Source organism: Salvelinus alpinus, chromosome 9 (genome assembly GCF_045679555.1).
Source record: "Salvelinus alpinus chromosome 9, SLU_Salpinus.1, whole genome shotgun sequence".
Taxonomy (NCBI): Eukaryota; Metazoa; Chordata; class Actinopteri; order Salmoniformes; family Salmonidae; genus Salvelinus; species Salvelinus alpinus.
The window spans coordinates 11,210,819-11,238,652 of NC_092094.1; the positions used below are offsets into that span (position 1 = coordinate 11,210,819).

The 27,834-nt window shown below is 45.8% G+C and overlaps 1 protein-coding gene across 3 annotated transcripts in view; it reads left to right on the plus strand.

Moving 5' to 3' along the window:
* Nucleotides 1–27,834, plus strand: part of LOC139584308 (contactin-1a-like) — a 161,954-nt gene that overhangs the window by 103,548 nt on the left and 30,572 nt on the right. For all 3 annotated transcript variants that reach the window (XM_071416001.1, XM_071416003.1, XM_071416002.1), the window contains 7 exons: nucleotides 5,982–6,157; nucleotides 6,699–6,794; nucleotides 12,816–12,919; nucleotides 15,210–15,312; nucleotides 17,070–17,169; nucleotides 25,578–25,759; nucleotides 26,821–26,945. In XM_071416001.1, coding sequence (XP_071272102.1) covers nucleotides 5,982–6,157; nucleotides 6,699–6,794; nucleotides 12,816–12,919; nucleotides 15,210–15,312; nucleotides 17,070–17,169; nucleotides 25,578–25,759; nucleotides 26,821–26,945 — 886 coding nt within the window. The remainder of the gene's footprint in view (nucleotides 1–5,981; nucleotides 6,158–6,698; nucleotides 6,795–12,815; nucleotides 12,920–15,209; nucleotides 15,313–17,069; nucleotides 17,170–25,577; nucleotides 25,760–26,820; nucleotides 26,946–27,834) is intronic.

Genomic DNA, 27,834 nt, shown 5'->3' on the forward strand with positions numbered 1-27,834 from the left:
CACTCCAACACTCAGACATCATTTACAGATAGCCAGGGGCACACTCCAACACTCTGACATCATTACAGATAGCCAGGGGAACACTCCAACACTCAGACATCATTTACAGATAGCCAGGGGCACACTCCAACACTCAGACATCATTACAGATAGCCAGGGCACACTCCAACACTCAGACATCATTTACAGATAGCCAGGGACACACTCCAACACTCAGACATCATTTACAGATAGCCAGGGACACACTCCAACACTCAGACATCATTTACAGATAGCCAGGGACACACTCCAACACTCAGACATCATTTACAGATAGCCAGGGACACACTCCAACACTCAGACATCATTACAGACAGCCAGGGGTACACTCCAACACTCAGACATCATTACAGATAGCCAGGGGCACACTCCAACACTCAGACATCATTACAGATAGCCAGGGGAACACTCCAACACTCCAACACTCTGACATCATTACAGATAGCCAGGGGAACACTCCAACACTCAGACAACATTTACAGATAGCCAGGGGCAGACTCCAACACTCAGACATCATTACAGATAGCCAGGGCACACTCCAACACTCAGACATCATTTACAGATAGCCAGGGACACACTCCAACACTCAGACATCATTTACAGATAGCCAGGGACACACTCCAACACTCAGACATCATTTACAGATAGCCAGGGACACACTCCAACACTCAGACATCATTTACAGATAGCCAGGGACACACTCCAACACTCAGACATCATTACAGACAGCCAGGGGTACACTCCAACACTCAGACATCATTACAGATAGCCAGGGGCACACTCCAACACTCAGACATCATTACAGATAGCCAGGGGCACACTCCAACACTCAGACATCATTTACAGATAGCCAGGGGCACACTCCAACACTCAGACATCATTACAGATAGCCAGGGGCACACTCCAACACTCAGACATCATTTACAGATAGCCAGGGACAACACTCCAACACTCAGACATCATTAACAGATAGCCAGGGGAACACTCCAACACTCAGACATCATTTACAGATAGCCAGGGACACACTCCAACACTCAGACATCATTTACAGATAGCCAGGGGAACACTCCAACACTCAGACATCATTACAGATAGCCAGGGGCACACTCCAACACTCAGACATCATTTACAGATAGCCAGGGGAACACTCCAACACTCAGACATCATTACAGATAGCCAGGGGCACACTCCAACACTCAGACATAATTTACAGATAGCCAGGGACAACACTCCAACACTCAGACATCATTAACAGATAGCCAGGGGAACACTCCAACACTCAGACATCATTTACAGATAGCCAGGGACACACTCCAACACTCAGACATCATTTACAGATAGCCAGGGGAACACTCCAACACTCAGACATCATTACAGATAGCCAGGGGCACACTCCAACACTCAGACATAATTACAGACAGCCAGGGGTACACTCCAACACTCAGACATCATTACAGATAGCCAGGGGAACACTCCAATACTCAGACATCATTACAGATAGCCAGGGGCACACTCCAACACTCAGACATCATTACAGACAGCCAGGGGTACACTCCAACACTCAGACATCATTACAGATAGCCAGGGGAACACTCCAACACTCAGACATCATTACAGACAGCCAGGGGTACACTCCAACACTCAGACATCATTACAGATAGCCAGGGGAACACTCCAACACTCAGACATCATTACAGATAGCCAGGGGCACACTCCAACACTCAGACATCATTTACAGATAGCCAGGGGCACACTCCAACACTCAGACATCATTTACAGACAGCCAGGGACACACTCCAACACTCAGACATCATTTACAGATAGCCAGGGGCACACTCCAACACTCAGACATCATTTACAGACAGCCAGGGACACACTCCAACACTCAGACATCATTTACAGATAGCCAGGGACACACTCCAACACTCAGACATCATTTACAGATAGCCAGGGGAACACTCCAACACTCAGACATCATTTACAGATAGCCAGGGGAACACTCCAACACTCAGACATCATTTACAGATAGCCAGGGGCACACTCCAACACTCAGACATCATTTACAGATAGCCAGGGGCACACTCCAACACCCAGACATCATTTACAGATAGCCAGGGGCACACTCCAACACTCAGACATAATTTACAGATAGCCAGGGGCACACTCCAACACTCAGACATCATTTACAGATGGCCAGGGGCACACTCCAACACTCAGACATAATTTACAGATAGCCAGGGGAACACTCCAACACTCAGACATCATTTACAGATAGCCAGGGGAACACTCCAACACTCAGACATCATTTACAGATAGCCAGGGGCACACTCCAACACTCAGACATCATTTACAGATAGCCAGGGACACACTCCAACACTCAGACATCATTTTCAGATAGCCAGGGACACACTCCAACACTCAGACATCATTAACAGACAGCCAGGGACACACTCCAACACTCAGACATCATTTACAGATAGCCAGGGGCACACTCCAACACTCAGACATCATTACAGATAGCCAGGGGAACACTCCAACACTCCAACACTCTGACATCATTACAGATAGCCAGGGGAACACTCCAACACTCAGACAACATTTACAGATAGCCAGGGGCACACTCCAACACTCAGACATCATTACAGATAGCCAGGGCACACTCCAACACTCAGACATCATTTACAGATAGCCAGGGACACACTCCAACACTCAGACATCATTTACAGATAGCCAGGGACACACTCCAACACTCAGACATCATTTACAGATAGCCAGGGACACACTCCAACACTCAGACATAATTTACAGATAGCCAGGGACACACTCCAACACTCAGACATCATTACAGACAGCCAGGGGTACACTCCAACACTCAGACATCATTACAGATAGCCAGGGGCACACTCCAACACTCAGACATCATTACAGATAGCCAGGGGCACACTCCAACACTCAGACATCATTTACAGATAGCCAGGGGCACACTCCAACACTCAGACATCATTACAGATAGCCAGGGGCACACTCCAACACTCAGACATCATTTACAGATAGCCAGGGACAACACTCCAACACTCAGACATCATTAACAGATAGCCATGGGAACACTCCAACACTCAGACATCATTTACAGATAGCCAGGGACACACTCCAACACTCAGACATCATTTGCAGATAGCCAGGGGAACACTCCAACACTCAGACATCATTACAGATAGCCAGGGGCACACTCCAACACTCAGACATCATTTACAGATAGCCAGGGGAACACTCCAACACTCAGACATCATTACAGATAGCCAGGGGCACACTCCAACACTCAGACATAATTTACAGATAGCCAGGGACAACACTCCAACACTCAGACATCATTAACAGATAGCCAGGGGAACACTCCAACACTCAGACATCATTTACAGATAGCCAGGGACACACTCCAACACTCAGACATCATTTACAGATAGCCAGGGGAACACTCCAACACTCAGACATCATTACAGATAGCCAGGGGCACACTCCAACACTCAGACATCATTACAGACAGCCAGGGGTACACTCCAACACTCAGACATCATTACAGATAGCCAGGGGAACACTCCAATACTCAGACATCATTACAGATAGCCAGGGGCACACTCCAACACTCAGACATCATTACAGACAGCCAGGGGTACACTCCAACACTCAGACATCATTACAGATAGCCAGGGGAACACTCCAACACTCAGACATCATTACAGACAGCCAGGGGTACACTCCAACACTCAGACATCATTACAGATAGCCAGGGGAACACTCCAACACTCAGACATCATTACAGATAGCCAGGGGCACACTCCAACACTCAGACATCATTTACAGATAGCCAGGGGCACACTCCAACACTCAGACATAATTTACAGACAGCCAGGGACACACTCCAACACTCAGACATCATTTACAGATAGCCAGGGGCACACTCCAACACTCAGACATCATTTACAGACAGCCAGGGACACACTCCAACACTCAGACATCATTTACAGATAGCCAGGGACACACTCCAACACTCAGACATCATTTACAGATAGCCAGGGGAACACTCCAACACTCAGACATCATTTACAGATAGCCAGGGGAACACTCCAACACTCAGACATCATTTACAGATAGCCAGGGGCACACTCCAACACTCAGACATCATTTACAGATAGCCAGGGGCACACTCCAACACCCAGACATCATTTACAGATAGCCAGGGGCACACTCCAACACTCAGACATAATTTACAGATAGCCAGGGGCACACTCCAACACTCAGACATCATTTACAGATAGCCAGGGGCACACTCCAACACTCAGACATAATTTACAGATAGCCAGGGGAACACTCCAACACTCAGACATCATTTACAGATAGCCAGGGGAACACTCCAACACTCAGACATCATTTACAGATAGCCAGGGGCACACTCCAACACTCAGACATCATTTACAGATAGCCAGGGGAACACTCCAACACTCAGACATCATTAACAGACAGCCAGGGACACACTCCAACACTCAGACATCATTTACAGATAGCCAGGGGCACACTCCAACACTCAGACATCATTTACAGATAGCCAGGGGAACACTCCAACACTCAGACATCATTAACAGATAGCCAGGGGCACACTCCAACACTCAGACATCTTTAACAGATAGCCAGGGGCACACTCCAACACTCAGACATCATTTACAGATAGTCAGGGGCACACTCCAACACTCAGACATCATTTACAGACAGCCAGGGGCACACTCCAACACTCAGACATAATTTACAGATAGCCAGGGACACACTCCAACACTCAGACATCATTTACAGATAGCCAGGGGCACACTCCAACACTCAGACATCATTTACAGATAGCCAGGGACACACTCCAACACTCAGACATCATTTACAGACAGCCAGGGGCACACTCCAACACTCTGACATCATTTACAGACAGCCAGGGGTACACTCCAACACTCAGACATCATTTACAGATAGCCAGGGGCACACTCCAACACTCAGACATCATTTACAGATAGCCAGGGACACACTCCAACACTCAGACATCATTTACAGACAGCCAGGGGTACACTCCAACACTCAGACATCATTTACAGACAGCCAGGGGCACACTCCAACACTCTGACATCATTTATAGATAGCCAGGGACACACTCCAACACTCAGACATCATTTACAGATAGCCAGGGGCACACTCCAACACTCTGACATCATTTATAGATAGCCAGGGACACACTCCAACACTCAGACATCATTTACAGATAGCCAGGGGTACATTCCAACACTCAGACATCATTAACAGATAGCCAGGGGCACACTCCAACACTCAGACATCATTTACAGATAGCCAGGGGCCCACTCCAACACTCTGACATCATTTACAGATAGCCAGGGGCCCACTCCAACACTCTGACATCATTTACAGATAGCCAGGGGCCCACTCCAACACTCTGACATAATTTACAGATAGCCAGGGGCACACTCCAACACTCAGACATCATTTACAGACATCCAGGGGCACACTCCAACACTCAGACATCATTTACAGATAGCCAGGGACACACTCCAACACTCAGACATCATTTACAGATAGCCAGGGGCACACTCCAACGCTCAGACATCATTTACAAACAAAGCATGTGTGTTTAGAGGCAGTAGGGTTGACCATGGATGTTCTCTTGATAAGTGTGTGAATTGGACCTTTTTCCAGTCCTGATAAGCATTCAAAATGTAACGAGTACATTTGGGTGTCAGGGAAAATGTACGGAGTAAAAAGTACATCATTTTATTTCAGAATGTAGTGAAGTAAAAGTAAACGTTGTCATTTGTTTTGAACTGTAACCTGGCCGTTTAGGGAACCTCTTTTGGCTCAAGAGCACATGTCCGTGTCCCCTCCTCTCTCCTCAGGTGGAGATTAAACAGCAGGAATATAGACCAGGATGAAGACAACCACTACACGTTGGTGGGAGGCAACCTGGTCATCTCTAACCCCATCAAGAACAAGCACGTTGGGAAGTACACCTGTAAGGCCACCAACGACTACGGCACTGTTGTCAGCAGAGAGGCCGCTGTCCAGTTTGGATGTGAGTGGAGTGGATTGGACGTGATTGGATGGGATCCCCGTCCCCATTGTTACGTAACACATTATCATTGGCAGGAAGGATGAAATGACTTTTTTAGACCAGCCCCTTAGGCTAAGCTGTCATGCCTATGTGAGTGGAGCTGTGATTGACAGGCAGCACTGGCACATCATAACAGCTGTGGAAATGGAATTTGAATGGTCAAACTTTTTGAGGGTAGCATGACATGGAATCACTTCTGCTGAATCGATAGTAAGTTCACTTTGAAAGATGACAGTTGCAAATTACAAGCCTGCCAACTAGTTAAATGCAGGTCCTGGTTGTGAAGTGGTTTTGAGAGAGAGGTTACAGGGTTTAAGTGTATTTGGAGGATCAGTGTTCTTACATAAATGAGGCGAGGGAGAGTGTGACAGTGGATTATCCAGGCTTGTTAATGAATCTGAACTCTCTCTGTCTTCCTCTCCCCACTCTCCCCCGTCACTCTCTCCCTCGCCTTCTCTCTTTCCCCCCCACCCTCTCTCTGTCCCCCCCTCTCTTTCTCCAGACCTGGACTTCTTCTCCTCTGAGGAGAGAGAGGCGGTGTATGTGAAGGAGGGCCAGGGGGCAGTGCTGCTCTGCGCTCCTCCCCCACACTACCCAGGTAAGTGCTAGGCTAAGCTAACGGCTAATTATATGATGCTAGGTCATTGTTATGGCTAATGCTAATGCTAGACACAGATGGTGTCAAATGTATCTTAAGATGTCTTGAATAGTGTCTATGTCATGTCTCAAAGTGTCTCAACACATCTCAACTGAAGTGTGAAGATGTGTGAGACATGGCTGGGTATAGTGTAGGATAGGATGAACTTAGTGTCCTGAGGGGAAGATTCAAACGATACATTACACATTCAACATAATACACACATTGCACGTTACCCATCATACACATTGCACACTTTTCATATAGCCACATAGATAATACATATTGCACAATTCCCTTACATTCAGTGAGTGGCCTACTAACCCAGCTCAGCTTTGCTGTAGAGGTATTTGATGGACATGGGAATGAAGGAGTGCTTAAACCTGTTTAGGGGACCCTATATCGTCTGTCTGAGGGGAGGAGGGACAATATAGTGTCTGTCTGAGGGTAGGATGGACTCTATAGTGTCTGGGGAGAGGAGGGACCCTATAGTGTCTGTCTGAGGGGAGGAGGGACCCTATAGTGTCTGTCTGAGGGGAGGAGGGACCCTTTAGTGTCTGTCTGAGGGGAGGAGGGACCCTTTAGAGTCTGTCTGAGGGGAGGAGGGACCCTATAATGTCTGTCTGAGGGGAGGAGGGACCCTTTAGTGTCTGTCTGGGGGGAGGAGGGACCCTTTAGAGTCTGTCTGAGGAGAGGAGGGACCCTATAATGTCTGTCTGAGGAGAGGAGGGACCCTATAATGTCTGTCTGAGGAGAGGAGGGACCCTATAGTGTCTGTCTGAGGAGAGGAGGGACCCTATAGTGTCTGAGGAGAGGAGGGACCCTATAGTGTCTGTCTGAGGAGAGGAGGGACTCTATAGTGTCTGTCTGGGGGGAGGAGGGACCCTATAGCGTCTGTCTGAGGAGAGGAGGGACCCTATAGCGTCTGTCTGAGGGGAGGAGGGACCCTATTGTGTCTGTCTGAGGAGAGGAGGGACTCTATAGTGTCTGAGGAGAGGAGGGACTCTATAGTGTCTGAGGAGAGGAGGGACCCTATAGTGTCTGTCTGAGGAGAGGAGGGACTCTATAGTGTCTGAGGAGAGGAGGGACTCTATAGTGTCTGAGGAGAGGAGGGACCCTATAGCATCTGAGGAGAGGAGAGACCCTATAGTGTCTGAGGAGAGGAGGGACCCTATAGTGTCTGTCTGAGGAGAGGAGGGACCCTATAGTGTCTGTCTGAGGAGAGGAGGGACCCTATAGCGTCTGAGGAGAGGAGAGACCCTATAGCGTCTGTCTGAGGAGAGGAGGGACCCTATAGCGTCTGAGGAGAGGAGAGACCCTATAGTGTCTGTCTGAGAAGAGGAGGGACCCTATAGTGTCTGTCTGAGAAGAGGAGGGACCCTATAGTGTCTGAGAAGAGGAGGGACCCTATAGCATCTGAGGAGAGGAGGGACCCTTTAGTGTCTGTCTGAGGAGAGGAGGGACCCTATAGTGTCTGAGGAGAGGAGAGACCCTATAGCGTCTGAGGAGAGGAGGGACCCTATAGTGTCTGTCGGAGGAGAGGAGGGACCCTATAGCATCTGAGGAGAGGAGGGACCCTTTAGTGTCTGTCTGAGGAGAGGAGGGACCCTATAGCGTCTGAGGAGAGGAGAGACCCTATAGCATCTGAGGAGAGGAGGGACCCTATAGTGTCTGAGGGGAGGAGGGACCCTTTAGTGTCTGAGGGGAGGAGGGACCCTATAGTGTCTGTCTGAGGAGAGGAGGGACCCTTTACTGTCTGAGGAGAGGAGGGACCCTTTAGTGTCTGAGGAGAGGAGGGACCCTTTAGTGTCTGTCTAAGGGGAGGAGGGACCCTATAGTGTCTGTCTGAGGGGAGGAAGGACCCTATAGTGTCTGTCTGAGGGGAGGAGGGACCCTATAGTGTCTGATGGGAGGAGGGAGTCTATAGTGTCTGTCTGAGGGGAGGAGGGACCCTATAGCATCTGAGGAGAGGAGGGACCCTTTAGTGTCTGTCTGAGGAGAGGAGGGACCCTATAGCGTCTGAGGAGAGGAGAGACCCTATAGCGTCTGAGGAGAGGAGGGACCCTATAGTGTCTGAGGGGAGGAGGGACCCTTTAGTGTCTGAGGGGAGGAGGGACCCTATAGTGTCTGTCTGAGGAGAGGAGGGACCCTTTACTGTCTGAGGAGAGGAGGGACCCTTTAGTGTCTGTCTGAGGGGAGGAGGGACCCTATAGTGTCTGTCTGAGGGGAGGAAGGACCCTATAGTGTCTGTCTGAGGGGAGGAGGGACCCTATAGTGTCTGTCTGAGGGGAGGAGGGACCCTATAGCATCTGAGGAGAGGAGGGACCCTTTAGTGTCTGTCTGAGGAGAGGAGGGACCCTATAGCGTCTGAGGAGAGGAGAGACCCAAAAGCGTCTGAGGAGAGGAGGGACCCTATAGTGTCTGAGGGGAGGAGGGACCCTTTAGTGTCTGAGGGGAGGAGGGAGTCTATAGTGTCTGTCTGAGGGGAGGAGGGACCCTATAATGTCTGTCTGAGGGGAGGAGGGACCCTATAGCGTCTGTCTGAGGGGAGGAGGGACCCTATAGTGTCTGTCTGAGGGGAGGAGTGAGTCTATAGTGTCTGTCTGAGGGGAGGAGGGACCCTATAGTGTCTGTCTGAGGGGAGGAGGGACCCTATAGTGTCTGTCTGAGGGGAGGAGGGACCCTATAGTGTCTGTCTGAATTGAGGAGGGACCCTATAGTGTCTGTCTGAGGAGAGGAGGGACCCTATAGTGTCTGTCTGAGGGGAGGAGCGAGTCTATAGTGTCTGTCTGAAGGGAGGAGGGAGTCTATAGTGTCTGTCTGAGGGGAAGAGGGACTCTATAGTGTCTGTCTGAAGGGAGGAGGGACTCTATAGTGTCTGTCTGAAGGAAGGAGGGACCCTATAGTGTCTGTCTGAAGGGAGGAGGGACCCTATAGTGTCTGAGGGGAGGAGGGACCCTATAGTGTCTGTCTGAGGGGAGGAGGGACCCTATAGTGTCTGTCTGAGGAGAGGAGGGACTCTATAGTGTCTGAGGAGAGGAGGGACCCTATAGCATCTGAGGAGAGGAGAGACCCTATAGTGTCTGTCTGAGGAGAGGAGGGACCCTATAGTGTCTGAGGAGAGGAGAGACCCTATAGTGTCTGTCTGAGAAGAGGAGGGACCCTATAGTGTCTGTCTGAGAAGAGGATGGACCCTATAGTGTCTGTCTGAGGAGAGGAGGGACCCTATAGTGTCTGTCTGAGGAGAGGAGGGACCCTATAGTGTCTGAGGAGAGGAGGGACCCTATAGCATCTGAGAAGAGGAGGGACCCTATAGCATCTGAGGAGAGGAGGGACCCTTTAGTGTCTGTCTGAGGAGAGCAGGGACCCTATAGCGTCTGAGGAGAGGAGAGACCCTATAGCGTCTGAGGAGATGAGGGACCCTATAGTGTCTGTCTGAGGAGAGGAGGGACCCTATAGCATCTGAGGAGAGGAGGGACCCTTTAGTGTCTGTCTGAGGAGAGGAGGGACCCTATAGCGTCTGAGGAGAGGAGAGACCCTATAGTGTCTGAGGGGAGGATTGGACCCTTTAGTGTCTAAGGGGAGGAGGGACCCTATAGTGTCTGTCTGAGGAGAGGAGGGACCCTTTACTGTCTGGGGGGAGGAGGGACCCTATAGTGTCTGTCTGAGGGGAGGAAGGACCCTATAGTGTCTGTCTGAGGGGAGGAGGGACCCTATAGTGTCTGATGAGAGGAGGGACCCTATAGTGTCTGTCTGAGGGGAGGAGGGAGTCTATAGTGTCTGTCTGAGGGGAGGAGGGAGTCTATAGTGTCTGTATGAGGGGAGGAGGGACCCTATAGTGTCTGTCTGAGGGGAGGAGGGACCCTATAGTGTCTGTCTGAGGGGAGGAGGGAGTCTATAGTGTCTGTCTGAGGGGAGGAGGGACTCTATAGTGTCTGTCTGAGGGGAGGAGGGAGTCTATAGTGTCTGTCTGAGGGGAGGAGGGACCCTATAGTGTCTGAGGGGAGGAGGGAGTCTATAGTGTCTGTCTGAGGGGAGGAGGGACCCTATAGTGTCTGTCTGAGGGGAGGAGGGACCCTATAGCGTCTGTCTGAGGGGAGGAGGGAGTCTATAGTGTCTGTCTGAGGGGAGGAGGGACCCTATAGTGTCTGTCTGAGGGGAGGAGGGACCCTATAGCGTCTGTCTGAGGGGAGGAGGGACCCTATAGTGTCTGTCTGAGGGGAGGAGGGACCCTATAGCGTCTGTCTGAGGGGAGGAGGGACCCTATAGTGTCTGTCTGAGGGGAGGAGGGACCCTATAGCGTCTGTCTGAGGGGAGGAGGGACCCTATAATGTCTGTCTGAGGGGAGGAGGGACCCTATAGTGTCTGTCTGAGGGGAGGAGGGACCCTATAGTGTCTGTCTGAAGGGAGGAGGGACTCTATAGTGTCTGTCTGAAGGGAGGAGGGACCCTATAGTGTCTGTCTGAAGGGAGGAGGGACCCTATAGTGTCTGTCTGAAGGGAGGAGGGACCCTATAGTGTCTGAGGGGAGGAGGGACCCTATAGTGTCTGTCTGAGGGGAGGAGGGACCCTATAGTGTCTGTCTGAGGGGAGGAGGGACCCTATAGTGTCTGAGGGGAGGAGGGAGTCTATAGTGTCTGTCTGAAGGGAGGAGGGACCCTATAGTGTTTTTCTGAGGGGAGGAGGGACTCTATAGTGTCTGTCTGAGGGGAAGAGGGACCCTATAGTGTCCGAGGGGAGGAGGGACTCTATAGTGTCTGTCTGAGGGGAAGAGGGACCCTATAGTGTCTGAAGGGGAGGAGTTAATTCTGAGTGGAGTACATGTCCGGGGTCTGATGTCATTTTCTGTGCTTATCTGTTCCACGGTCTGTTTTAAAAATAATCAGTAAGTCTTGTGTCTGTAGGAATGCTATGGTCTGTAGCATTGCATCTATTACATGTGTCTCTAGGGTAGTATCATATCCAAACCTAGCAGTATGTTAAAAGTGATAGTCATAGCAGTGAAAATCAGTGAAAGTATGCTCCCTGCTGGTACATGTCTGTACTACTCCTCAATGATATAGGCTCTGAGGCTGCCTCTGACACATCATATTGCATGCTATTTTCTCACACTGTTGCCCAGAGCTGAGTTTGGCACCTCTAGTCTCAGTGTAGGGCTGTATGAGACAAAATCAGTGCTGTTTTATGTCTTTTTTATCGTTTCGCTCTGTATTTTTCGTCAATGGTACTTTACACTGATCCGTTCAGGTTTTCCTCTCTGAGTCGTGTCTTAGCCATATTTGGTCTCCTTTGGAACTGTCTAATTCTTCCTCTTTGATCATTGTTAAACAAACCTAATTGGGATCAAACGGGAGCTCTACCAGAATACTCTACAGCAGACATTCATATTCATGTTATGCAAATTCATCCAGCCAAACCAATCTGTGAAACCATGGTAACGTCTTTCAGCTGCCTCCGTGGGTACAGAATTACAGTTCCTGAGTGAGATTTGTCCTTTTCAGCTCCTTACACAGCATCATGACGTCAGTTAGATATTAGAGCATCAAATGGTTGAGAGAGAGAGAGAGAGAGAGAGCGAGAGAGAGGGACAGAGAGAGTCAGTGAGAGAGAGAGAGAGTCAGTGAGAGAGAGAGTCAGTGAGAGAGAGAGTCAGTGAGAGAGAGAGTCAGTGAGCACAGTCTGGAGAGAGATATAGATGTCTAATAATCTTTACATACTTTTGTTCTGTGTCAACCCCAGCCAAACACAGCTGTACTGATGGCCTGGTTATGTAACCACCGTAGTTGCTGGAAAGGAAAATATATATGCTATGGTTAGAATTTAAAGATGTGTACTATAGGCTAATATCCTTGGTCAGGAGGAAGGTGTGAAACCGGTGTAAGAGCCAGCTCCTCAGCTTTCCTCCTGGCTCCACCTCATATTGACTCACTACCCTCTTCCTCCATGACTGATAGGTTGAGGGTTGTATATGTTGTCTCTGTAGACGAGCTGTCATTCCGCTGGATTCTGAATGAGTTCCCCGTCTTCATCCCTCTGGATAAACGTCGCTTCATCTCTCAGATGACGGGGAACCTCTTCATCTCTAAGGTAAACTTCTAACTTGTCTTGTCTTTGGTTGTGTCTCAAATCACATCCTATCCCCTATCTGCAATGTTGTGGGGCATTTTCAAACAGTACATTTATATTTTCCAACGGGGCTATACATTTGGGTGAGGTTTTTTTCTCACCTGAGTAGCCTTGTTTCCCTGCCAAAAATACAATGTAACCATCCAGTGTTCACTGAAATAACAACACAATGTCAAATACAGGTAGCCTAGTCAAATAATTAACATCCAATCACATTAACCGTTACTCTCTCGCGGGAAACCTTCAGTATTGCGCAGACATTTAGAAACGAAACATGACAATTTGAAAAATAAACCACAGGAGTTTTTTGAGCGAGAATAAAGACTACTTTCGGGTAGTAAGACATGTATAAAAGCAACAGATACCATTAATAAGAAGGGGCTAGAAGCGTCTTATATGGTGAGCTGCCGAGTGGCTGGGACAGGCCAGCCCCATACTATTGTGGAGGACTTAATTCTTCTTGCTGCCAAAATATGGCCAAAAAAACTATACAGACAATTTCTTCATCAAACAACACTGTTTCACGACGCATCAGTGACATGGCAGGAGACGTTTTGAGACAATTACTGCTTCGCATACAAGCCAGTGAATTCTATGCGTTACAACTGGATGAGTCAACAGACGTGGCGGGCCTTGCCAGCTCCTGGTATATGTCCGTTACATTTATAGGGGGTCAATTAAGGAAGACATCCTCTTCTGCAAACCACTGGAAACCAGGACAACAGGAGAGGATATTTGTAAAGTACTGGACAGCTTTGTGACATCAAATGGACTTGTGGTCAAGATGTGTTGGTATCTGTACTGGTGGTGCAAAAGCCATGACAGGGAGACATAGTGGAGTGGTAACGCGTGTGCAAGAAGTTGCTCCTGACACCACTTGGGTACACTGCAGCATCCACCGAGAGGCTCTTGCTGCCAAGAGAATGCCTGACAGCCAGAAAAACGTTTTGGACACAACTGTGAAAATGGTTAACTTTGTTAAAGCAAGGCCCCTGAACTCTCGTGTATTTTCTGCATTATGCAATGATATGGGCAGTGACCATGTAACGCTTTTACAACATACAGAAGTGCGCTGGTTATCAAGGGGCAAAGTATTGACCAAAAAAAATTATTGAGAGACGAGCTTAAAGTTTTCTTTACTGACCATAATTTTCACTAGTCTTACCGCTTGCATGATGAAGAGTTTCTCACATGACTGGCCTATCTGGGTGATGTTTTTTCTCACCTGAATGAAATGAATCTAGGATTACAGGGACTCTCCGCAACTATATTCAATGTGCTGGACAAAATTGAGGCTATGATTAAAAAGTTGGAGCTCTTTTCTGTCTGCATTAACAAGGACGATACACAGGTCTTTCCATCATTGTATGATTTTTTGGGTGCAAATTAACTCAAGCTTACGGACAATGTCAAATCTGATATAGCGAAGCACCTGAGTGAGCTGGGTGCGCAATTACGCAGTTATTTTCCCGAAACGGACGATACAAACAACTGGATTCGTTATCCCTCTCATGTCCTGCCTCCAGTCCACTTACTGATATCTGAACAAGAGAGCCTCATCCAAGTTGCAAAAAGCAGTTCTGTGAAAATTGAATTTAATCAGAAGACACTGACAGATTTCTGGATAGGGCTGTGCTCAGAGTTTCTTGCCTTGGAAAATCATGCTGTTAAGACACTGATGACCTTTGCAACCACATACCTACAGTGGGGAGAACAAGTATTTGATACACTGCCGATTTTGCAGGTTTTCCTACTTACAAAGCATGTAGAGGTCTGTAATTTCTATCATGGGTACACTTCAACTATGAGAGACGGAATCTAAAACAAAAATCCAGAAAATCACATTGTATGATTTTTAAGTAATTAATTTGCATTTTATTGCATGACATAAGTATTTGATCACCTACCAACCAGTAAGAATTCCGGCTCTCACAGACCTGTTAGTTTTTCTTTAAGAAGCCCTCCTGTTCTCCACTCATTACCCATTACTCATTACTCATTAACGAGCTCTTTGTCACTTTCCACGAGCCGGGTTGTGACAAAAACTAAAATTAATAAATGTATTGTATAGTATGTGTGTGTGGCAGGCTTACAATGATGGAAAAAACAACATTTGAGATTGCGCTGACCCTGGTGCTAGAGCAGCTGGAGGTTGAATGTTTGAAGGGGTACGGGACTATACGGTACGGGAACCACTGCCCTATATAGTGCATTAGTTGTGTTTTCATGAATTGTTGATGTCTGTCACCAGGTGGACTCGTCTGACAGCGGAAACTACTCCTGCTTTGTCTCCAGTGCCTCCATCTCCAAGAGCGTCTTCAGCAAGTTCATCCCCCTCGTCCCCCTGGCAGAACGTTAGTTTCTGTTTTCCTCTACGTTGAGATAGAAACCTGTTACGTAATGGCTACCACAACATCCACCAGTCTGCACATACCATTTGTCTCCCTGGCTGAACGTTAGTTGCTGGTTTTGTTACCTATTAAAAAATAGGAATCAGTAAAGATAGTCCTCCCATTATTCAGCATCATGCATATACCCTACAACTTATAAGATCACCTTGATCACTATCTAAGTTTTAGTCCTCACATTACCTACTGTCTGTAGTTTGCTTCGTTTTGCTTAGGACAGAGTTTGTCCAAAGAGTTGGTCCATCTTAAGACCAGAGAACCACACATGAACCTAAGAGAGGATGAATCTCAGGGATAAGAGAAATAGGGTTAGTCGGGCGGACTCCATCTCTGGAGTCAGAGACCACAGCTGAAGTGTGGAGAGAGAGCTTTTTGTTGTATGTTTGTCTGAATATGGAAAAAGCTTGAGAAAAAGATTAAGAGAATCCTAGAGTTCACCTAGAGTTCACCTATAGCTCACCTAGAGCTCACCTAGATGGCTAACACTAACTCAAAATGCACCTATGTATCTTGGAACACTTTAGTGAATAGTCACATTTATTAGGTGGTTTTCTCAAGTTAGAATTCCAGATATTAGTTTAAATTATTCTGTTGGAGTTACTGTCAAAAGAACAGCACCATTTTAGGGAGGACATCATTTTTCCACCCCAAAATAATGTTAAGCCAAATGGAATCTGTGCCTCCCCACTTACAAGAAGGATGGGATCTATGCTAATGTTCTAGATTGAACGTTCTAGATTGAACCTGGAGTTCACCTGGAGTTCACCTAGAGCTCACCTGGAGTTCACCTAGAGTTCACCTAGAGTTCACCTAGAGTTCACCTAGAGCTCACCTAGAGCTCACCTGGAGTTCACCTAGAGCTCACCAAGAGTTCATCTGGAGTTCACCTAGAGCTCACCTGGAGCTCACCTAGAGTTCACCTAGAGCTCACCTAGAGTTCACCTAGAGTTCACCTAGAGCTCACCTGGAGCTCACCTAGAGTTCACCTAGAGCTCACCTAGAGTTCACCTAGAGTTCACCTAGAGCTCACCTAGAGCTCACCTAGAGTTCACCTAGAGCTCACCTAGAGTTCACCTGGAGTTCACCTAGAGGTCATGTGAGGTTAGGTATGAGAATTACCCAAGGAGTTGGATAGAGCACAAACAGTATAGGGATCAGTCTAGCATGTTGTGTTGTAGTTGAGAAGGTTGTAGGGGAGAACAGTAGTGTACTTAACAACACTTCAGGAGCTCTATGCTCTGTCATGCATATGTTATACCATGACTACATCACCATACTATAACAGGGGCCTCTGGCTGTGTCGTGGCCCATATCTAGCACTGCACTGTTACAACTCATCATGAAGGGCAAACTGAGCTGGAAGCATTGTGTGTGCGTGTGTGTGTGTGTGTGTGTGTGTGCGTGTGTGTGTGTGTGTGTGTGTGTGTGTGTGTGTGTGTGTGTGTGTGTGTGTGTGTGTGTGTGTGTGTGTGTGTGTGTGTGTGTGTGTGTGTGTGTGTGTGTGTGTGTGTGTGTGTGTGTGTGTGATGCAACACAGCTAACCTATCCTACCGGAGACAACCATTTACAATGAAGTGCCTCCAACCAAATGCATCACCTTGTCACCACACAGAGTGAACTAACGTATTGCTGCTGGTCTAAGTTGTGTTATGAATAAACAGGTGACTCCACTTGTTTCTATTTCCTGTTTCTCCACCAACCAGGCCCAATAAGGAAGTACCCTGCTGATATCAAAGTCAAGTTCCCAGACACCTTTGCACTGGTGGGCCAGAACATCACACTGGAATGCTTCGCCCTGGGAAAGTAAGTCTCGATATAACCAGTGCATTGTTACAAGTACATTTTGAAGTAGACAGAGAATCAATGATATTATGTATGCAAACTATTACGGACTACAAAGGGAAACCCAGCCGCGAGCTGCCCAGTGACATGAGTCTACCAGACGAGCTAAATGCCTTTTATGCTCTCTTCGAGGAAAGCACTGAAGCATGCATGAGAGCACCAGCTGTCCGGATGACTGTGTGATCACGCTCTCCGTAGCCAATGTGAGCAAGACCTTTAAACAGGTCAACATTCACTTGGCCGCGGGGCCAGATGGATTACCATGACGTGTACTCAGAGCATGCGCGGACCAACTGGCAAGTGTCTTCACTGACATTTTCAACCTCTCCCTGACCGAGTCTGTTATACCCACATGTTTCAAGCAGACCCCCATTGTCCCTGGGCCCAGGGAAGCGAAGGTAACCTGTCTAAATGACTACCGCCCCGTAGCACTCACGTCGGTAGTCATGAAGTGCTTTGAAAGGCTGGTCATGGCTCACATCAACACCATCATCCCAGAAACCCTAGACCCACTCCAATTCGCATACCGCCCCAACAAATCCACAGATGATGCAATCTCAATTGCACTTCACACTGCCTTTCCCACCTGGACAAAAAGAAACACCTATGTGAGAATGTTATTCATTGACTACAGCTCAGCGTTCAACACCATAGTGCCCACAAAGCTCATCACTAAGCTAAGGACCCTGGGACTAAATATCTCTCTGCGACTGGATCCTGGACTTCCTGACGGGCCACCTCCATGTAGTAAGGGTAGGTAACAACACATCTGCCACACTGATCCTCAACACAGGGGCCCCTCAGGGGTGCGTGGTTAGTCCCCTCCTGTACTCCCTGTTCACTACTGCATGGCCAAGCACGACTCCAACACCATCGTTACATTTGCTGATGACACAACAGTGGTAGGCCTGATCACCGACAACGATTAGATCACCGATGAGGCGGCCTATAAGGAGGAGGTTAGAGACCTGGCTGTGTGGGGCAGGACAATAACCTCTCTCTCAATGTGAGCAAGACAAAGAAGATTATCGTGGATTACAGGAAAAGGAGGGTCGAACATTCCCCCATCCTCATCGAGGCTGGAGTGGAGCGGGTTGAGAATTTCAAGTTCCTTGGTGTCCACATCACCAACAAACTATCATGGTCCAAACACATCAAGAAGGTCGTGAAGAGATTATGACAACATCTTTTCCCCCTCAGGAGACTGAAAAGATTTGGCATGGGTCCTCAGATCCTCAAAAGGTTCTACAGCTGCACCATTGACAGCATCCTGACTGGTTGCATCACCGCCTGGTATGGCAACTGCTCGGCATCCAACCATAAGACGCTACATAGGGTAGTGTGTACCCTCTGTAGGCCCAGTACATCACTGGGGCCAAGCTTCCTGCCATCCAGGACCTACAGTACATGTCAAAAGTTTGGACACACCTACTCATTCAAGGGTTTTTCTTTATTTGTACTATTTTCTACATTGTAGAATAATAGTGAAGACATCACAACTACGAAATAACACATATAGAATCATGTAATAACCCAAAAAGTGTTAAACAAATCAAAAAATATTTTAGATTTTTCAAAGTAGCTACCCTTTGCCTTGATGACAGCTTTGTACACTCTTGGCATTCTCTAAACCAGCTTCATTAGGAATGCTTTTCCAACAGTCTTTAAAAAATTTTTTTTTACCTTTATTTAACTAGGCAAGTCAGTTAAGAACAAATTCTTATTTACAATGACGGCTTACACCGGCCAAACCCAGATGATGCTGGGCCAATTGTGCACCGCCCTATGGGACTCCCAATCACGGCTAGTTGTGATACTGCCTGGATTCACACCATGGTGTCTGTAGTGATGCCTCTAGCACTGAGATGCAGTGCCTTAGACCGCTGCGCTACTCAGGAGCCCCAGTCTTGAAGGAGTCTTGAAGGAGTTCTCACATATGCTGAGCATTTGTTGGCTGCTTTTCCTTCACTCTGCGGTACAACTCATTCCAAACCATCTCAATTGGGTTGACGTCTGGTGATTGGGGAGGCCAGGTCATCTGATGCAGCACTCCATCACTCTCCTCCTTGGTCAAATAGCCCTTACACAGCCTGGAGGTGTGTTGGGTCATTGTCCTGTGGAAAAACAAATGATAGTCCCACTAAGCGCAAAGCAGATGGGATGGCTATTGCTGCAGAATGCAGTGGTAGCCATGCTGGTTAAATGTGCCTTGAATACTAAATATATCACAGACAGTGTCACCAGCAAAGCACCCCCACACCATCACATCTCCTCCTCCATGCTTCACGGTGGGAACCACACATGGTGAGATCATCCATTCACCTACTCTGCGTCTCACAAAGACACGGCGGTTGGAACCAAAAATCTCAGATTTTGACTCATCAGACCAAAGGACAGATTTCCACTGGTCTAATGTCCATTGATCGTGTTTCTTGGCCTAAGCAAGTCTCTTCTTCTTATTGGTGTCCATTAGTTGTGGTTTCTTTGCAGCAATTCAACCATGAAGGCCTGATTCACACAGTCTCCTCTGAACAGTTGATGTTGAGATGTGTCTGTTACTTGAACTATGTGAAGCATTTATTTGGGCTGCAATTTCTTAGGCTGGTAACTCTAATGAACTTATCCTCTGCAGCAGAGGTAACTCTGGGTCTTCCTTTCCTGTGGTGGTCCTCATGAGAGCCAGTTTCATCATAGCGCTTGATGGTTTTGCAACTGCACTTCTCTTTGCTTATTTGAGCTGTTCTTGTCATAATATGGTCTTTTACCAAATAGAGCTATCTTCTGTATACCACCCATACCATGTCACAACACAACTGATTAGTTCAAATGCATTAACTTCTAACGAGTCACAAACCCGGATCCGGGATCCCCCCCATCAAAAAAGCTGACTAGCATAGCCTAGCCTAAAGCCACAGGGATATCATATAATAAAATGTTCATGAAATCACAAGTCCAAGACACCAAATGAAAGATACACATCTTGTGAATCCAGCCATCATTTCTGATTTTTTAAATGTTTTACAGGGAAGACACAATATGTATTTCTATTAGCTAACCACCATAGCAAAAGACACAACTTTTTTTTTTCCACCATTTTTTTCCTGCATATGTAGCTATCACAAATTCGACCAAATAAAGATATAAATAGTCACTAACCAAGAAACAACTTCATCAGATGACAGTCTGATAACATATTTATTGTATAGCATATGTTTTGTTCGAAAAATGTGCATATTTCAGGTATAAATCATAGTTTTACATTGCAGCCACCATCACAACTCTCACCAAAGCAACTAGAATAACTACAGAGAGCAACGTGAATTACCTAAATACTCATCATAAAACATTTATGAAAAATACACAGCGTACAGCAAATGAAAGACAAAGATCTTGTGAATCCAGCCAATATTTCAGATTCTTTAAGTGTTTTACAGCGAAAACACAATTTAGCATTATATTAGCTTACTACAATAGCCAACCACACAGCAGCATTGATTCATGCACGTTAGCGATAGCGAATAAACCAGCAAAAGATATTAATTCTTTCACTAACCTTCTCAAAACTTCATCAGATGACAGTCCTATAACATCATATTACACAATACATATATTGTTTGTTCGAAAATGTGCATATTTAGCGGCACAAATCGTGGTTATACAATGAGAATAGTAGCCAAGCTGCCAACAAAATGTCGGGAGAAATCTTGGGAGAGGCACCTAATCTAATCAATAACTAATCATAAACTTGACTAAAAAATACAGGTTGGACAGCAAATGAAAGATACATTAGTTCTTAATGCAACCGCTGTGTTAGATTTTTAAAATTAACGTTACTACGACATACAGCGTGCGCTAAAGCGAGACCGCACCGAAATTAATGCCGGAATAATAGTTTTACATTTTTCAACAGAACAACGAATTAACATCATAAATAGTTCTTACTTTTTGATGAGCTTCCATCAGAATCTTGTGCAAGTGGTCCTTTGTCCAGAATCATCGTTGCTCGGTTGTAGATTGCCGTCTTCAACTTAGGAATTAGCAGCAAACATTAGCTATGTGGCCCAGACGTGCCCAACTCTTCATAACGCAGCACAAAGAAATATCCGAAAATCGCAATATACTGATATAAACTGATATAACTCGGTTTAAAATAACTACATTATGATGTCTTTAACACCTATATCGAATAAAATCAGAGCCGGATATATCTAATGCCTATAACGAGAGCTTTTCAGAATGCCATCCTGAGGTCTGTCTTGCGCCATGACGAACGTTGAAAAGAGCGCACCCCCGGTTCCATGAGCCTTTATATGGCCTCAGATCTGCCTAGCAACACCATTCCAATTCTCACTGCTTACTGACATCTAGGGGAAATCGTATGCAGTGCATGTCGACTCATAGATTACATGCAATTTAATAAACTGACCCTGGAACAGAGCATCGATTTCAGATTTCTCACTTCCGGACAGGAAGTTAGCTGCAACTTGAGTTCTGTTTTACTCACAGATATAATTCAAACGGTTTTAGAAACTAAAGAGTGTTTTCTATCCAATAGTAATAATAATATGCATATTGTACGAGCAAGAATTGAGTACGAGGCAGTTTAATCTGGGAACGAATTTTTACAAAGTCGAATTGGCGCCCCCCTATTGACAAGAAGTTTTAAGAAGGAAAGAAATTCAACAAATTAACACACAACTGTTAACTGAAATGCATTCCAGGTGACTACCTCATGAAGCTGGTTGAGAGAATGGGAAGAGTGTGCAAAGCTGTCATCAAGGCAAAGTGTGGCTACTTTGTTTAACACTTTTTTGTGTTATTTCATGTAGAAAATAGTAAAAAATAAAGAAAAACCCTGGAATGAGTAGGTGGGTCCAAACTTTTGACTGATACTCTATATACGAAGCGGTGTGAGAGGAAAGCCCCCAAAATTGTCAAAGACTCCAGTCCCCCAAGTCATAGACTGTTCCCTCTGCTACCGCACAGCAAGCGGTACCGAAGCACCAAGTCTAGGTTCAAAAGGCTCCTTAACAGCTTCTACCCCCAAGCCATAAGACTGCTGAACAATTCATAAAATGGCCACCCGGACTATTTACATTGACACCCCCCGCCCTCCCTTTGATTTTGCTGCTACTCGCTGTTTATTATCTATGCATAGTTACTTTACCACTACCTACATGTACTTTAGTTTATTTAGTTAATATTTCCTTAACTCTATTTCTTAAACTGCATCGTTGGTTAAGGGCTTGTAATAGGCATATTCGGCGCATGTGACAAATAACATTTGATTTGATTTTGATTTGATCCTTGCTCAGACCTAGAGTATGACGTGGTTTATTGTAATGCACTGTGTATAAATATTCACATGACAAAGCTATGTGTTTACAGTGGCTTGCGAAAGTATTCACCCCCTTGGCATTTTTCAAATTTTGTTGCCTTACAACTTACACTTTTTTTGGGGGAGTTTGTATCATTTGATTAACATAACATGCCTACCACTTTGAAGATGCTAAATATTTTTTTCTTGTGAAACAAACAAGAAAAAGGACAAAAAATCGGACAACTTTAGCGTGCATAACTATTCACCCCCCCCCAAAGTCAATACTTTGTAGAGCCACCTTTTGCAGCAATTACAGCTGCAAGTCTCTGGGTATGTCTCTATAAGCTTGGCACATCTAGCCACTGCTCCAGCTCCTTCAAGTTGGATGGGTTCTGCTGATGTACAGCAATGTTAAGTCCTACCACAGATTCTCAATTGAATTGAGATCTGGGCTTTGAATAGGCTATTTCAAGACATTTAAATGTTCAACTTAAACCACTCGAGTGTTGCTTCGGCAGTATGCTTAGTGTCATTGTCCTGCTGGAAGGTGCACCTCCGTCCCAGTCTCAAATCTCTAGAAGACTGAAACAGGTTTCCCTCAAGAATTTCCCTGTATTTAGCTCCATCCATCATTCCTTCAGTTCTAACCAGTTTCCCAGTCCCTGCAGATGAAATACATCCCACAGCATGATGCTGCCACCACCATGCTTCACTGTGGGGATGGTATTCTCGGGGTGATGAGAGATGTTGGGTTTACGCCAAAAAGCTACATTTTAGTCTCATCTGACCAGAGTACCTTCCTCCATATGTTTGGGGAGTCTCCCACATGCCTTTTGGCGAACACCAAACGTGTTTGCTTATTTTTTTCTTTAAGCAATGGCTTTTTTTCTGGCCACTCTTCCGTAAAGCCTAGCTCTGTGGAGTGTACGGCTTAAAGTGGTCCTATGGACAGATGCTCCAATCTCCACTGTGGAGCTTTGCAGCTTCTTCAGGGTTACCTTTGATCTCTTTGTTGCCTCTGATTAATGCCCTCCTTGCCTGGTCCATGTGACACTTAGATCATGTGACACTTAGATTGCACACAGGTGGACTTTATTTAACTCATTATGTGACTTCTGAAGGTAATTGGTAGCACCAGATATTATTTAGGGGCTTCATAGCAAAGAGGGTGAATACATACAGTTGAAGTTGGAAGTTTACATACACCTTAGCCAAATACATTTAAACTCAGTTTTTCACAATTCCTGACATTTAATCCTAGTAAAAAATCCCCTGTCTTAGGTCAGTTAGGATCACCACCTTACTTTAAGAATGTGAAATGTCAGAATAATAGTAGAGAAAATTATTTATTTCAGCTTTTATTTCTTTCATCACATTCCCAGTGGGTCAGAAGTTTACATACACTCAATTAGTATTTGGTAGCATTGCCTTTAAATAGTTTAACTTGGGTCAAACGTTTCGGGTAGCCTTCCACAAGCTTCCCACAATAAGTTGGGTGAATTTTGGCCCATTCCTCCTGACAGAGCTGGTGTAACTGAGTCAGGTTTGTAGGCCTCCTTGCTTGCGCACGCTTTTTCAGTTCGGCCCACAAATTTCCTATAGGATTGAGGTCAGGGCTTTGTGATGGCCACTCCAATATCTTGCCTTTGTTGTCCTTAAGCCATTTTGCCACAACTTTGGAAGTATGCTTGGGGTCATTGTCCATTTAGAAGACCCATTTGTGACCAAGCTTTAACTTCCTGACTGATGTCTTGAGATGTTGCTTCAATATATCCACATAATTTTCATGCCTCATGATGCCATCTATTTTGTGAAGTGCACCAGTCCCTCCTGCAGCAAAGCACCCCCACAACATGATGCTGCCACCCCCGTGCTTCACGGTTGGGATGGTGTTCTTCGGCTTGCAAGCCTCCCCCTTTTTCCTCCACACATAACGATGGTCATTATGGCCAAACAGTTCTATTTTAGTTTCATCAGACCAGAGGACATTTCTCCAAAAAGTATGATCTTTGTCCTCATGTGCAGTTGCAAACCGTAGTCTGGCTTTTTTATGAAGGTTTTGAGGCAATGTCTTCTTCCTTGCTGAGCGGCCTTTCAGGTTATGTCGATATTGGAATTGTTTTACTGTGGACATAGATACTTTTGTACCTGTTTCCTCCCGCATCTTCACAAGGTCCTTTGCTGTTGTTCTGGGATTGATTTGCACTTTTCGCACCAAAGTACGTTCATCTCTAGGAGACAGAACACGTCTCCTTCCTGAGCGGTATGACGGCTGTGTGGTCCCATGGTGTTTATACTTGCTTACTATTGTTTGTACAGATGAATGTGGTACCTTCAGGCGTTTGGAAATTGCTCCCAAGGATGAACCAGACTTGTGGAGATCTACAAAAAAAATGATGAGGTCTTGGCTGATTTCTTTTGATTTTCCCATGATGTCAAGCAAAGAGGCACTGAGTTTGAAGGTAGGCCTTCAAATACATCCACAGGTACATCTCCAATTGACTCAAATTATGTCAATTAGCCTATCAGAAGCTTCTAAAGCCATGACATAATTTTCTGGAATTCTCCAAGCTGTTTACAGGCACAGTCAACTTAGTGTATGTAAACTTCTGACCCACTGGAATTGTGATACAGTGAATTATAAGTGAAATAATCTATCTGTAAACAATTGTTGGAAAAATTACCTGTGTCATGCACAAAGTAGATGTCCTAACCGACTTGCCAAAACTAAAGTTTGTTAACAAGAGTTGTTGAAAAAATTAGTTTTAATGACTCCAACCTAAGTGTATGTAAACTTCCGACTTCAACTGTATGCACGCACCACTTTTCCGTTTTACTTTAAAAAATAATAATAATTGAAACAAGTAATTTTTTACATTTCACTTCACCAATTTGGATTATTTTGTGTATGTCCATTACATGAAATCCAAATAAAAAATACATTTAAATTACAGGTGGTAATGCAACAAAATAGGAAAAACGCCAAGGGGGATGAATACTTTTGCAAGGCACAGTATACTGTATGTCTTACCTCCTCCCCTCTCCACAGCCCCATCCCTCAGATCCACTGGAGGAAGATGGACGGAGAGCTGCCGGCCAATCATGAAGTCAGCTTGGCAGGAGCCCACCTCCAACTGTACCACGTGCAGTATGAGGACGAGGGGACGTACGAGTGTGAGGCCCTCAACTCCAAAGGGAAGGACTGGCACCGGGCTCGGGTCTCTGTAGAAGGTAGGGCCCTGTCTCTAGTCTACTAATTAAGCAATAAGGCCAGAGGGGTTGTGGTATATGGACAAAATACCACGGCTAAGGGCTGTTCTTATGCACAACACAACGCAGAGTGCCTGTATACAGCCCTTAGCCGTGGTATATTGGCCATATATCACAAACCTCCGAGGTGCCATATTGCTATTATAAACGGGTTACCAATGTAATTAGAGCAGTATAAATACATGTTTTGTTATACCTGTGGTATACAGTTTGATATACAATGGCTTTCAGCCAATCAGCATTCAGGGCTCGAATTTATAATTAAGCAATACGGCCCGAGGAGGTATGGTATATGGCCAATATACCACGGCTAAAGGCTGTTCTTAAGCACAATGAAACGAACCACCCAGTTTATAATACAGTATATACTCTCCAGCTTTGTAGTTGCAAATTGTTATTATTCAACACCTCTTCTCTCAGGGCTTGGTCCTAATTTGAGTCATTCACTCTTAACTCAGATTTTCACATGAATCATGCATTGATGTTGTGCGCTGATCTCAAGTTAGGACTCAGGCCTCGTACACGTGATCACAAGTTAGGACTCAGGCCTCGTACACGTGATCTTAAGTTAGGACTCAGGCCTCGTACACGTGATCTTAAGTTAGGACTCAGGCCTCGTACACGTGATCTCAAGTTAGGACTCAGGCCTCGTACACGTGATCTCAAGTTAGGACTCAGGCCTCGTACACATGATCTCAAGTTAGGACTCAGGCCTCGTACACGTGATCTCAAGTTAGGATTCAGGCCTCGTACACGTGATCTCAAGTTAGGACTCAGGCCTCGTACACGTGATCTCAAGTTAGGACTCAGGCCTCGTACACGTGATCTCAAGTTAGGATTCAGGCCTCGTACACGTGATCTCAAGTTAGGACTCAGGCCTCGTACACGTGATCTCAAGTTAGGACTCAGGCCTCGTACACGTGATTTCAAGTTAGGACTCAGGCCTCGTACGCGTGATTTCAAGTTAGGACTCAGGCGTCGTACACGTACTGTACAGTCTCCTTTCCTCATCTCCATTCCAGCCTTCCCAGAGTGGACAGAGTCCATCAGCAGTACAGAGCGGGACATCAGCAGTGACTACTCCATGTCCTGTGAGGCCAGCGGCAAACCCAAGCCCCACGTCCACTGGCTCAAGAACGGCTACTCGGTAAGTCCTTTCACATACCCTTTTAACACTGCTGGGCTGAGCTGAACAGAGCCGACCAGAGCAGAGTTGGTCTGAGCTGAACAGAGACAAGCATAGTTGGACTGAGCTGAACAGAGCCGAGTAGAGCTGGACTGAGCTGAACAGAGCCGAGTAGAGCTGGCCTGGTTTTATGTGGTTTTATGTGGCTACCCACCATAGCTTTTGGAACCGTACTGGAAAATACTATATGAAAGTAAAATACTATATGTTGACAAAATACTATATGTTGACAAAATACTATATGTTGACAAAATACTATATGTTGACAAAATACTATATGTTGACAAAATACTATATGAAGACAAAATACTGTATGTTGACAAAATACTATATGTTGACAAAATACTATATGAAGACCAAATACTATATGAAGACAAAATACTATATGTTGACAAAATACTGTATGTTGACAAAATACTATATGTTGTCAAAATACTATATGAAGACCAAATACTATATGAAGACAAAATACTATATGTTGACAAAATACTATATGTTGACAAAATACTATATGTTGACAAAATACTATATGAAGACAAAATACTGTATGTTGACAAAATACTATATGTTGACAAAATACTATATGTTGACAAAATACTATATGAAGACCAAATACTATATGAAGACAAAATACTATATGAAGACAAAATACTATATGTTGACAAAATACTATATGAAGTGTGGTTTGGGTTAGCAGGCAATAGTGTTCCAGCAACTATGATAGATGCATAACCAGGCAAGCTTGGTTTGTCTCGGCTCGGTTCGGCTCAGTAGTGTGAAAAGCCAGGTCCCTTAGATAGAAAAGCACTACCCTCTCTACCAAGGTCAGCAGCCAGCATCAGGGTAGCAC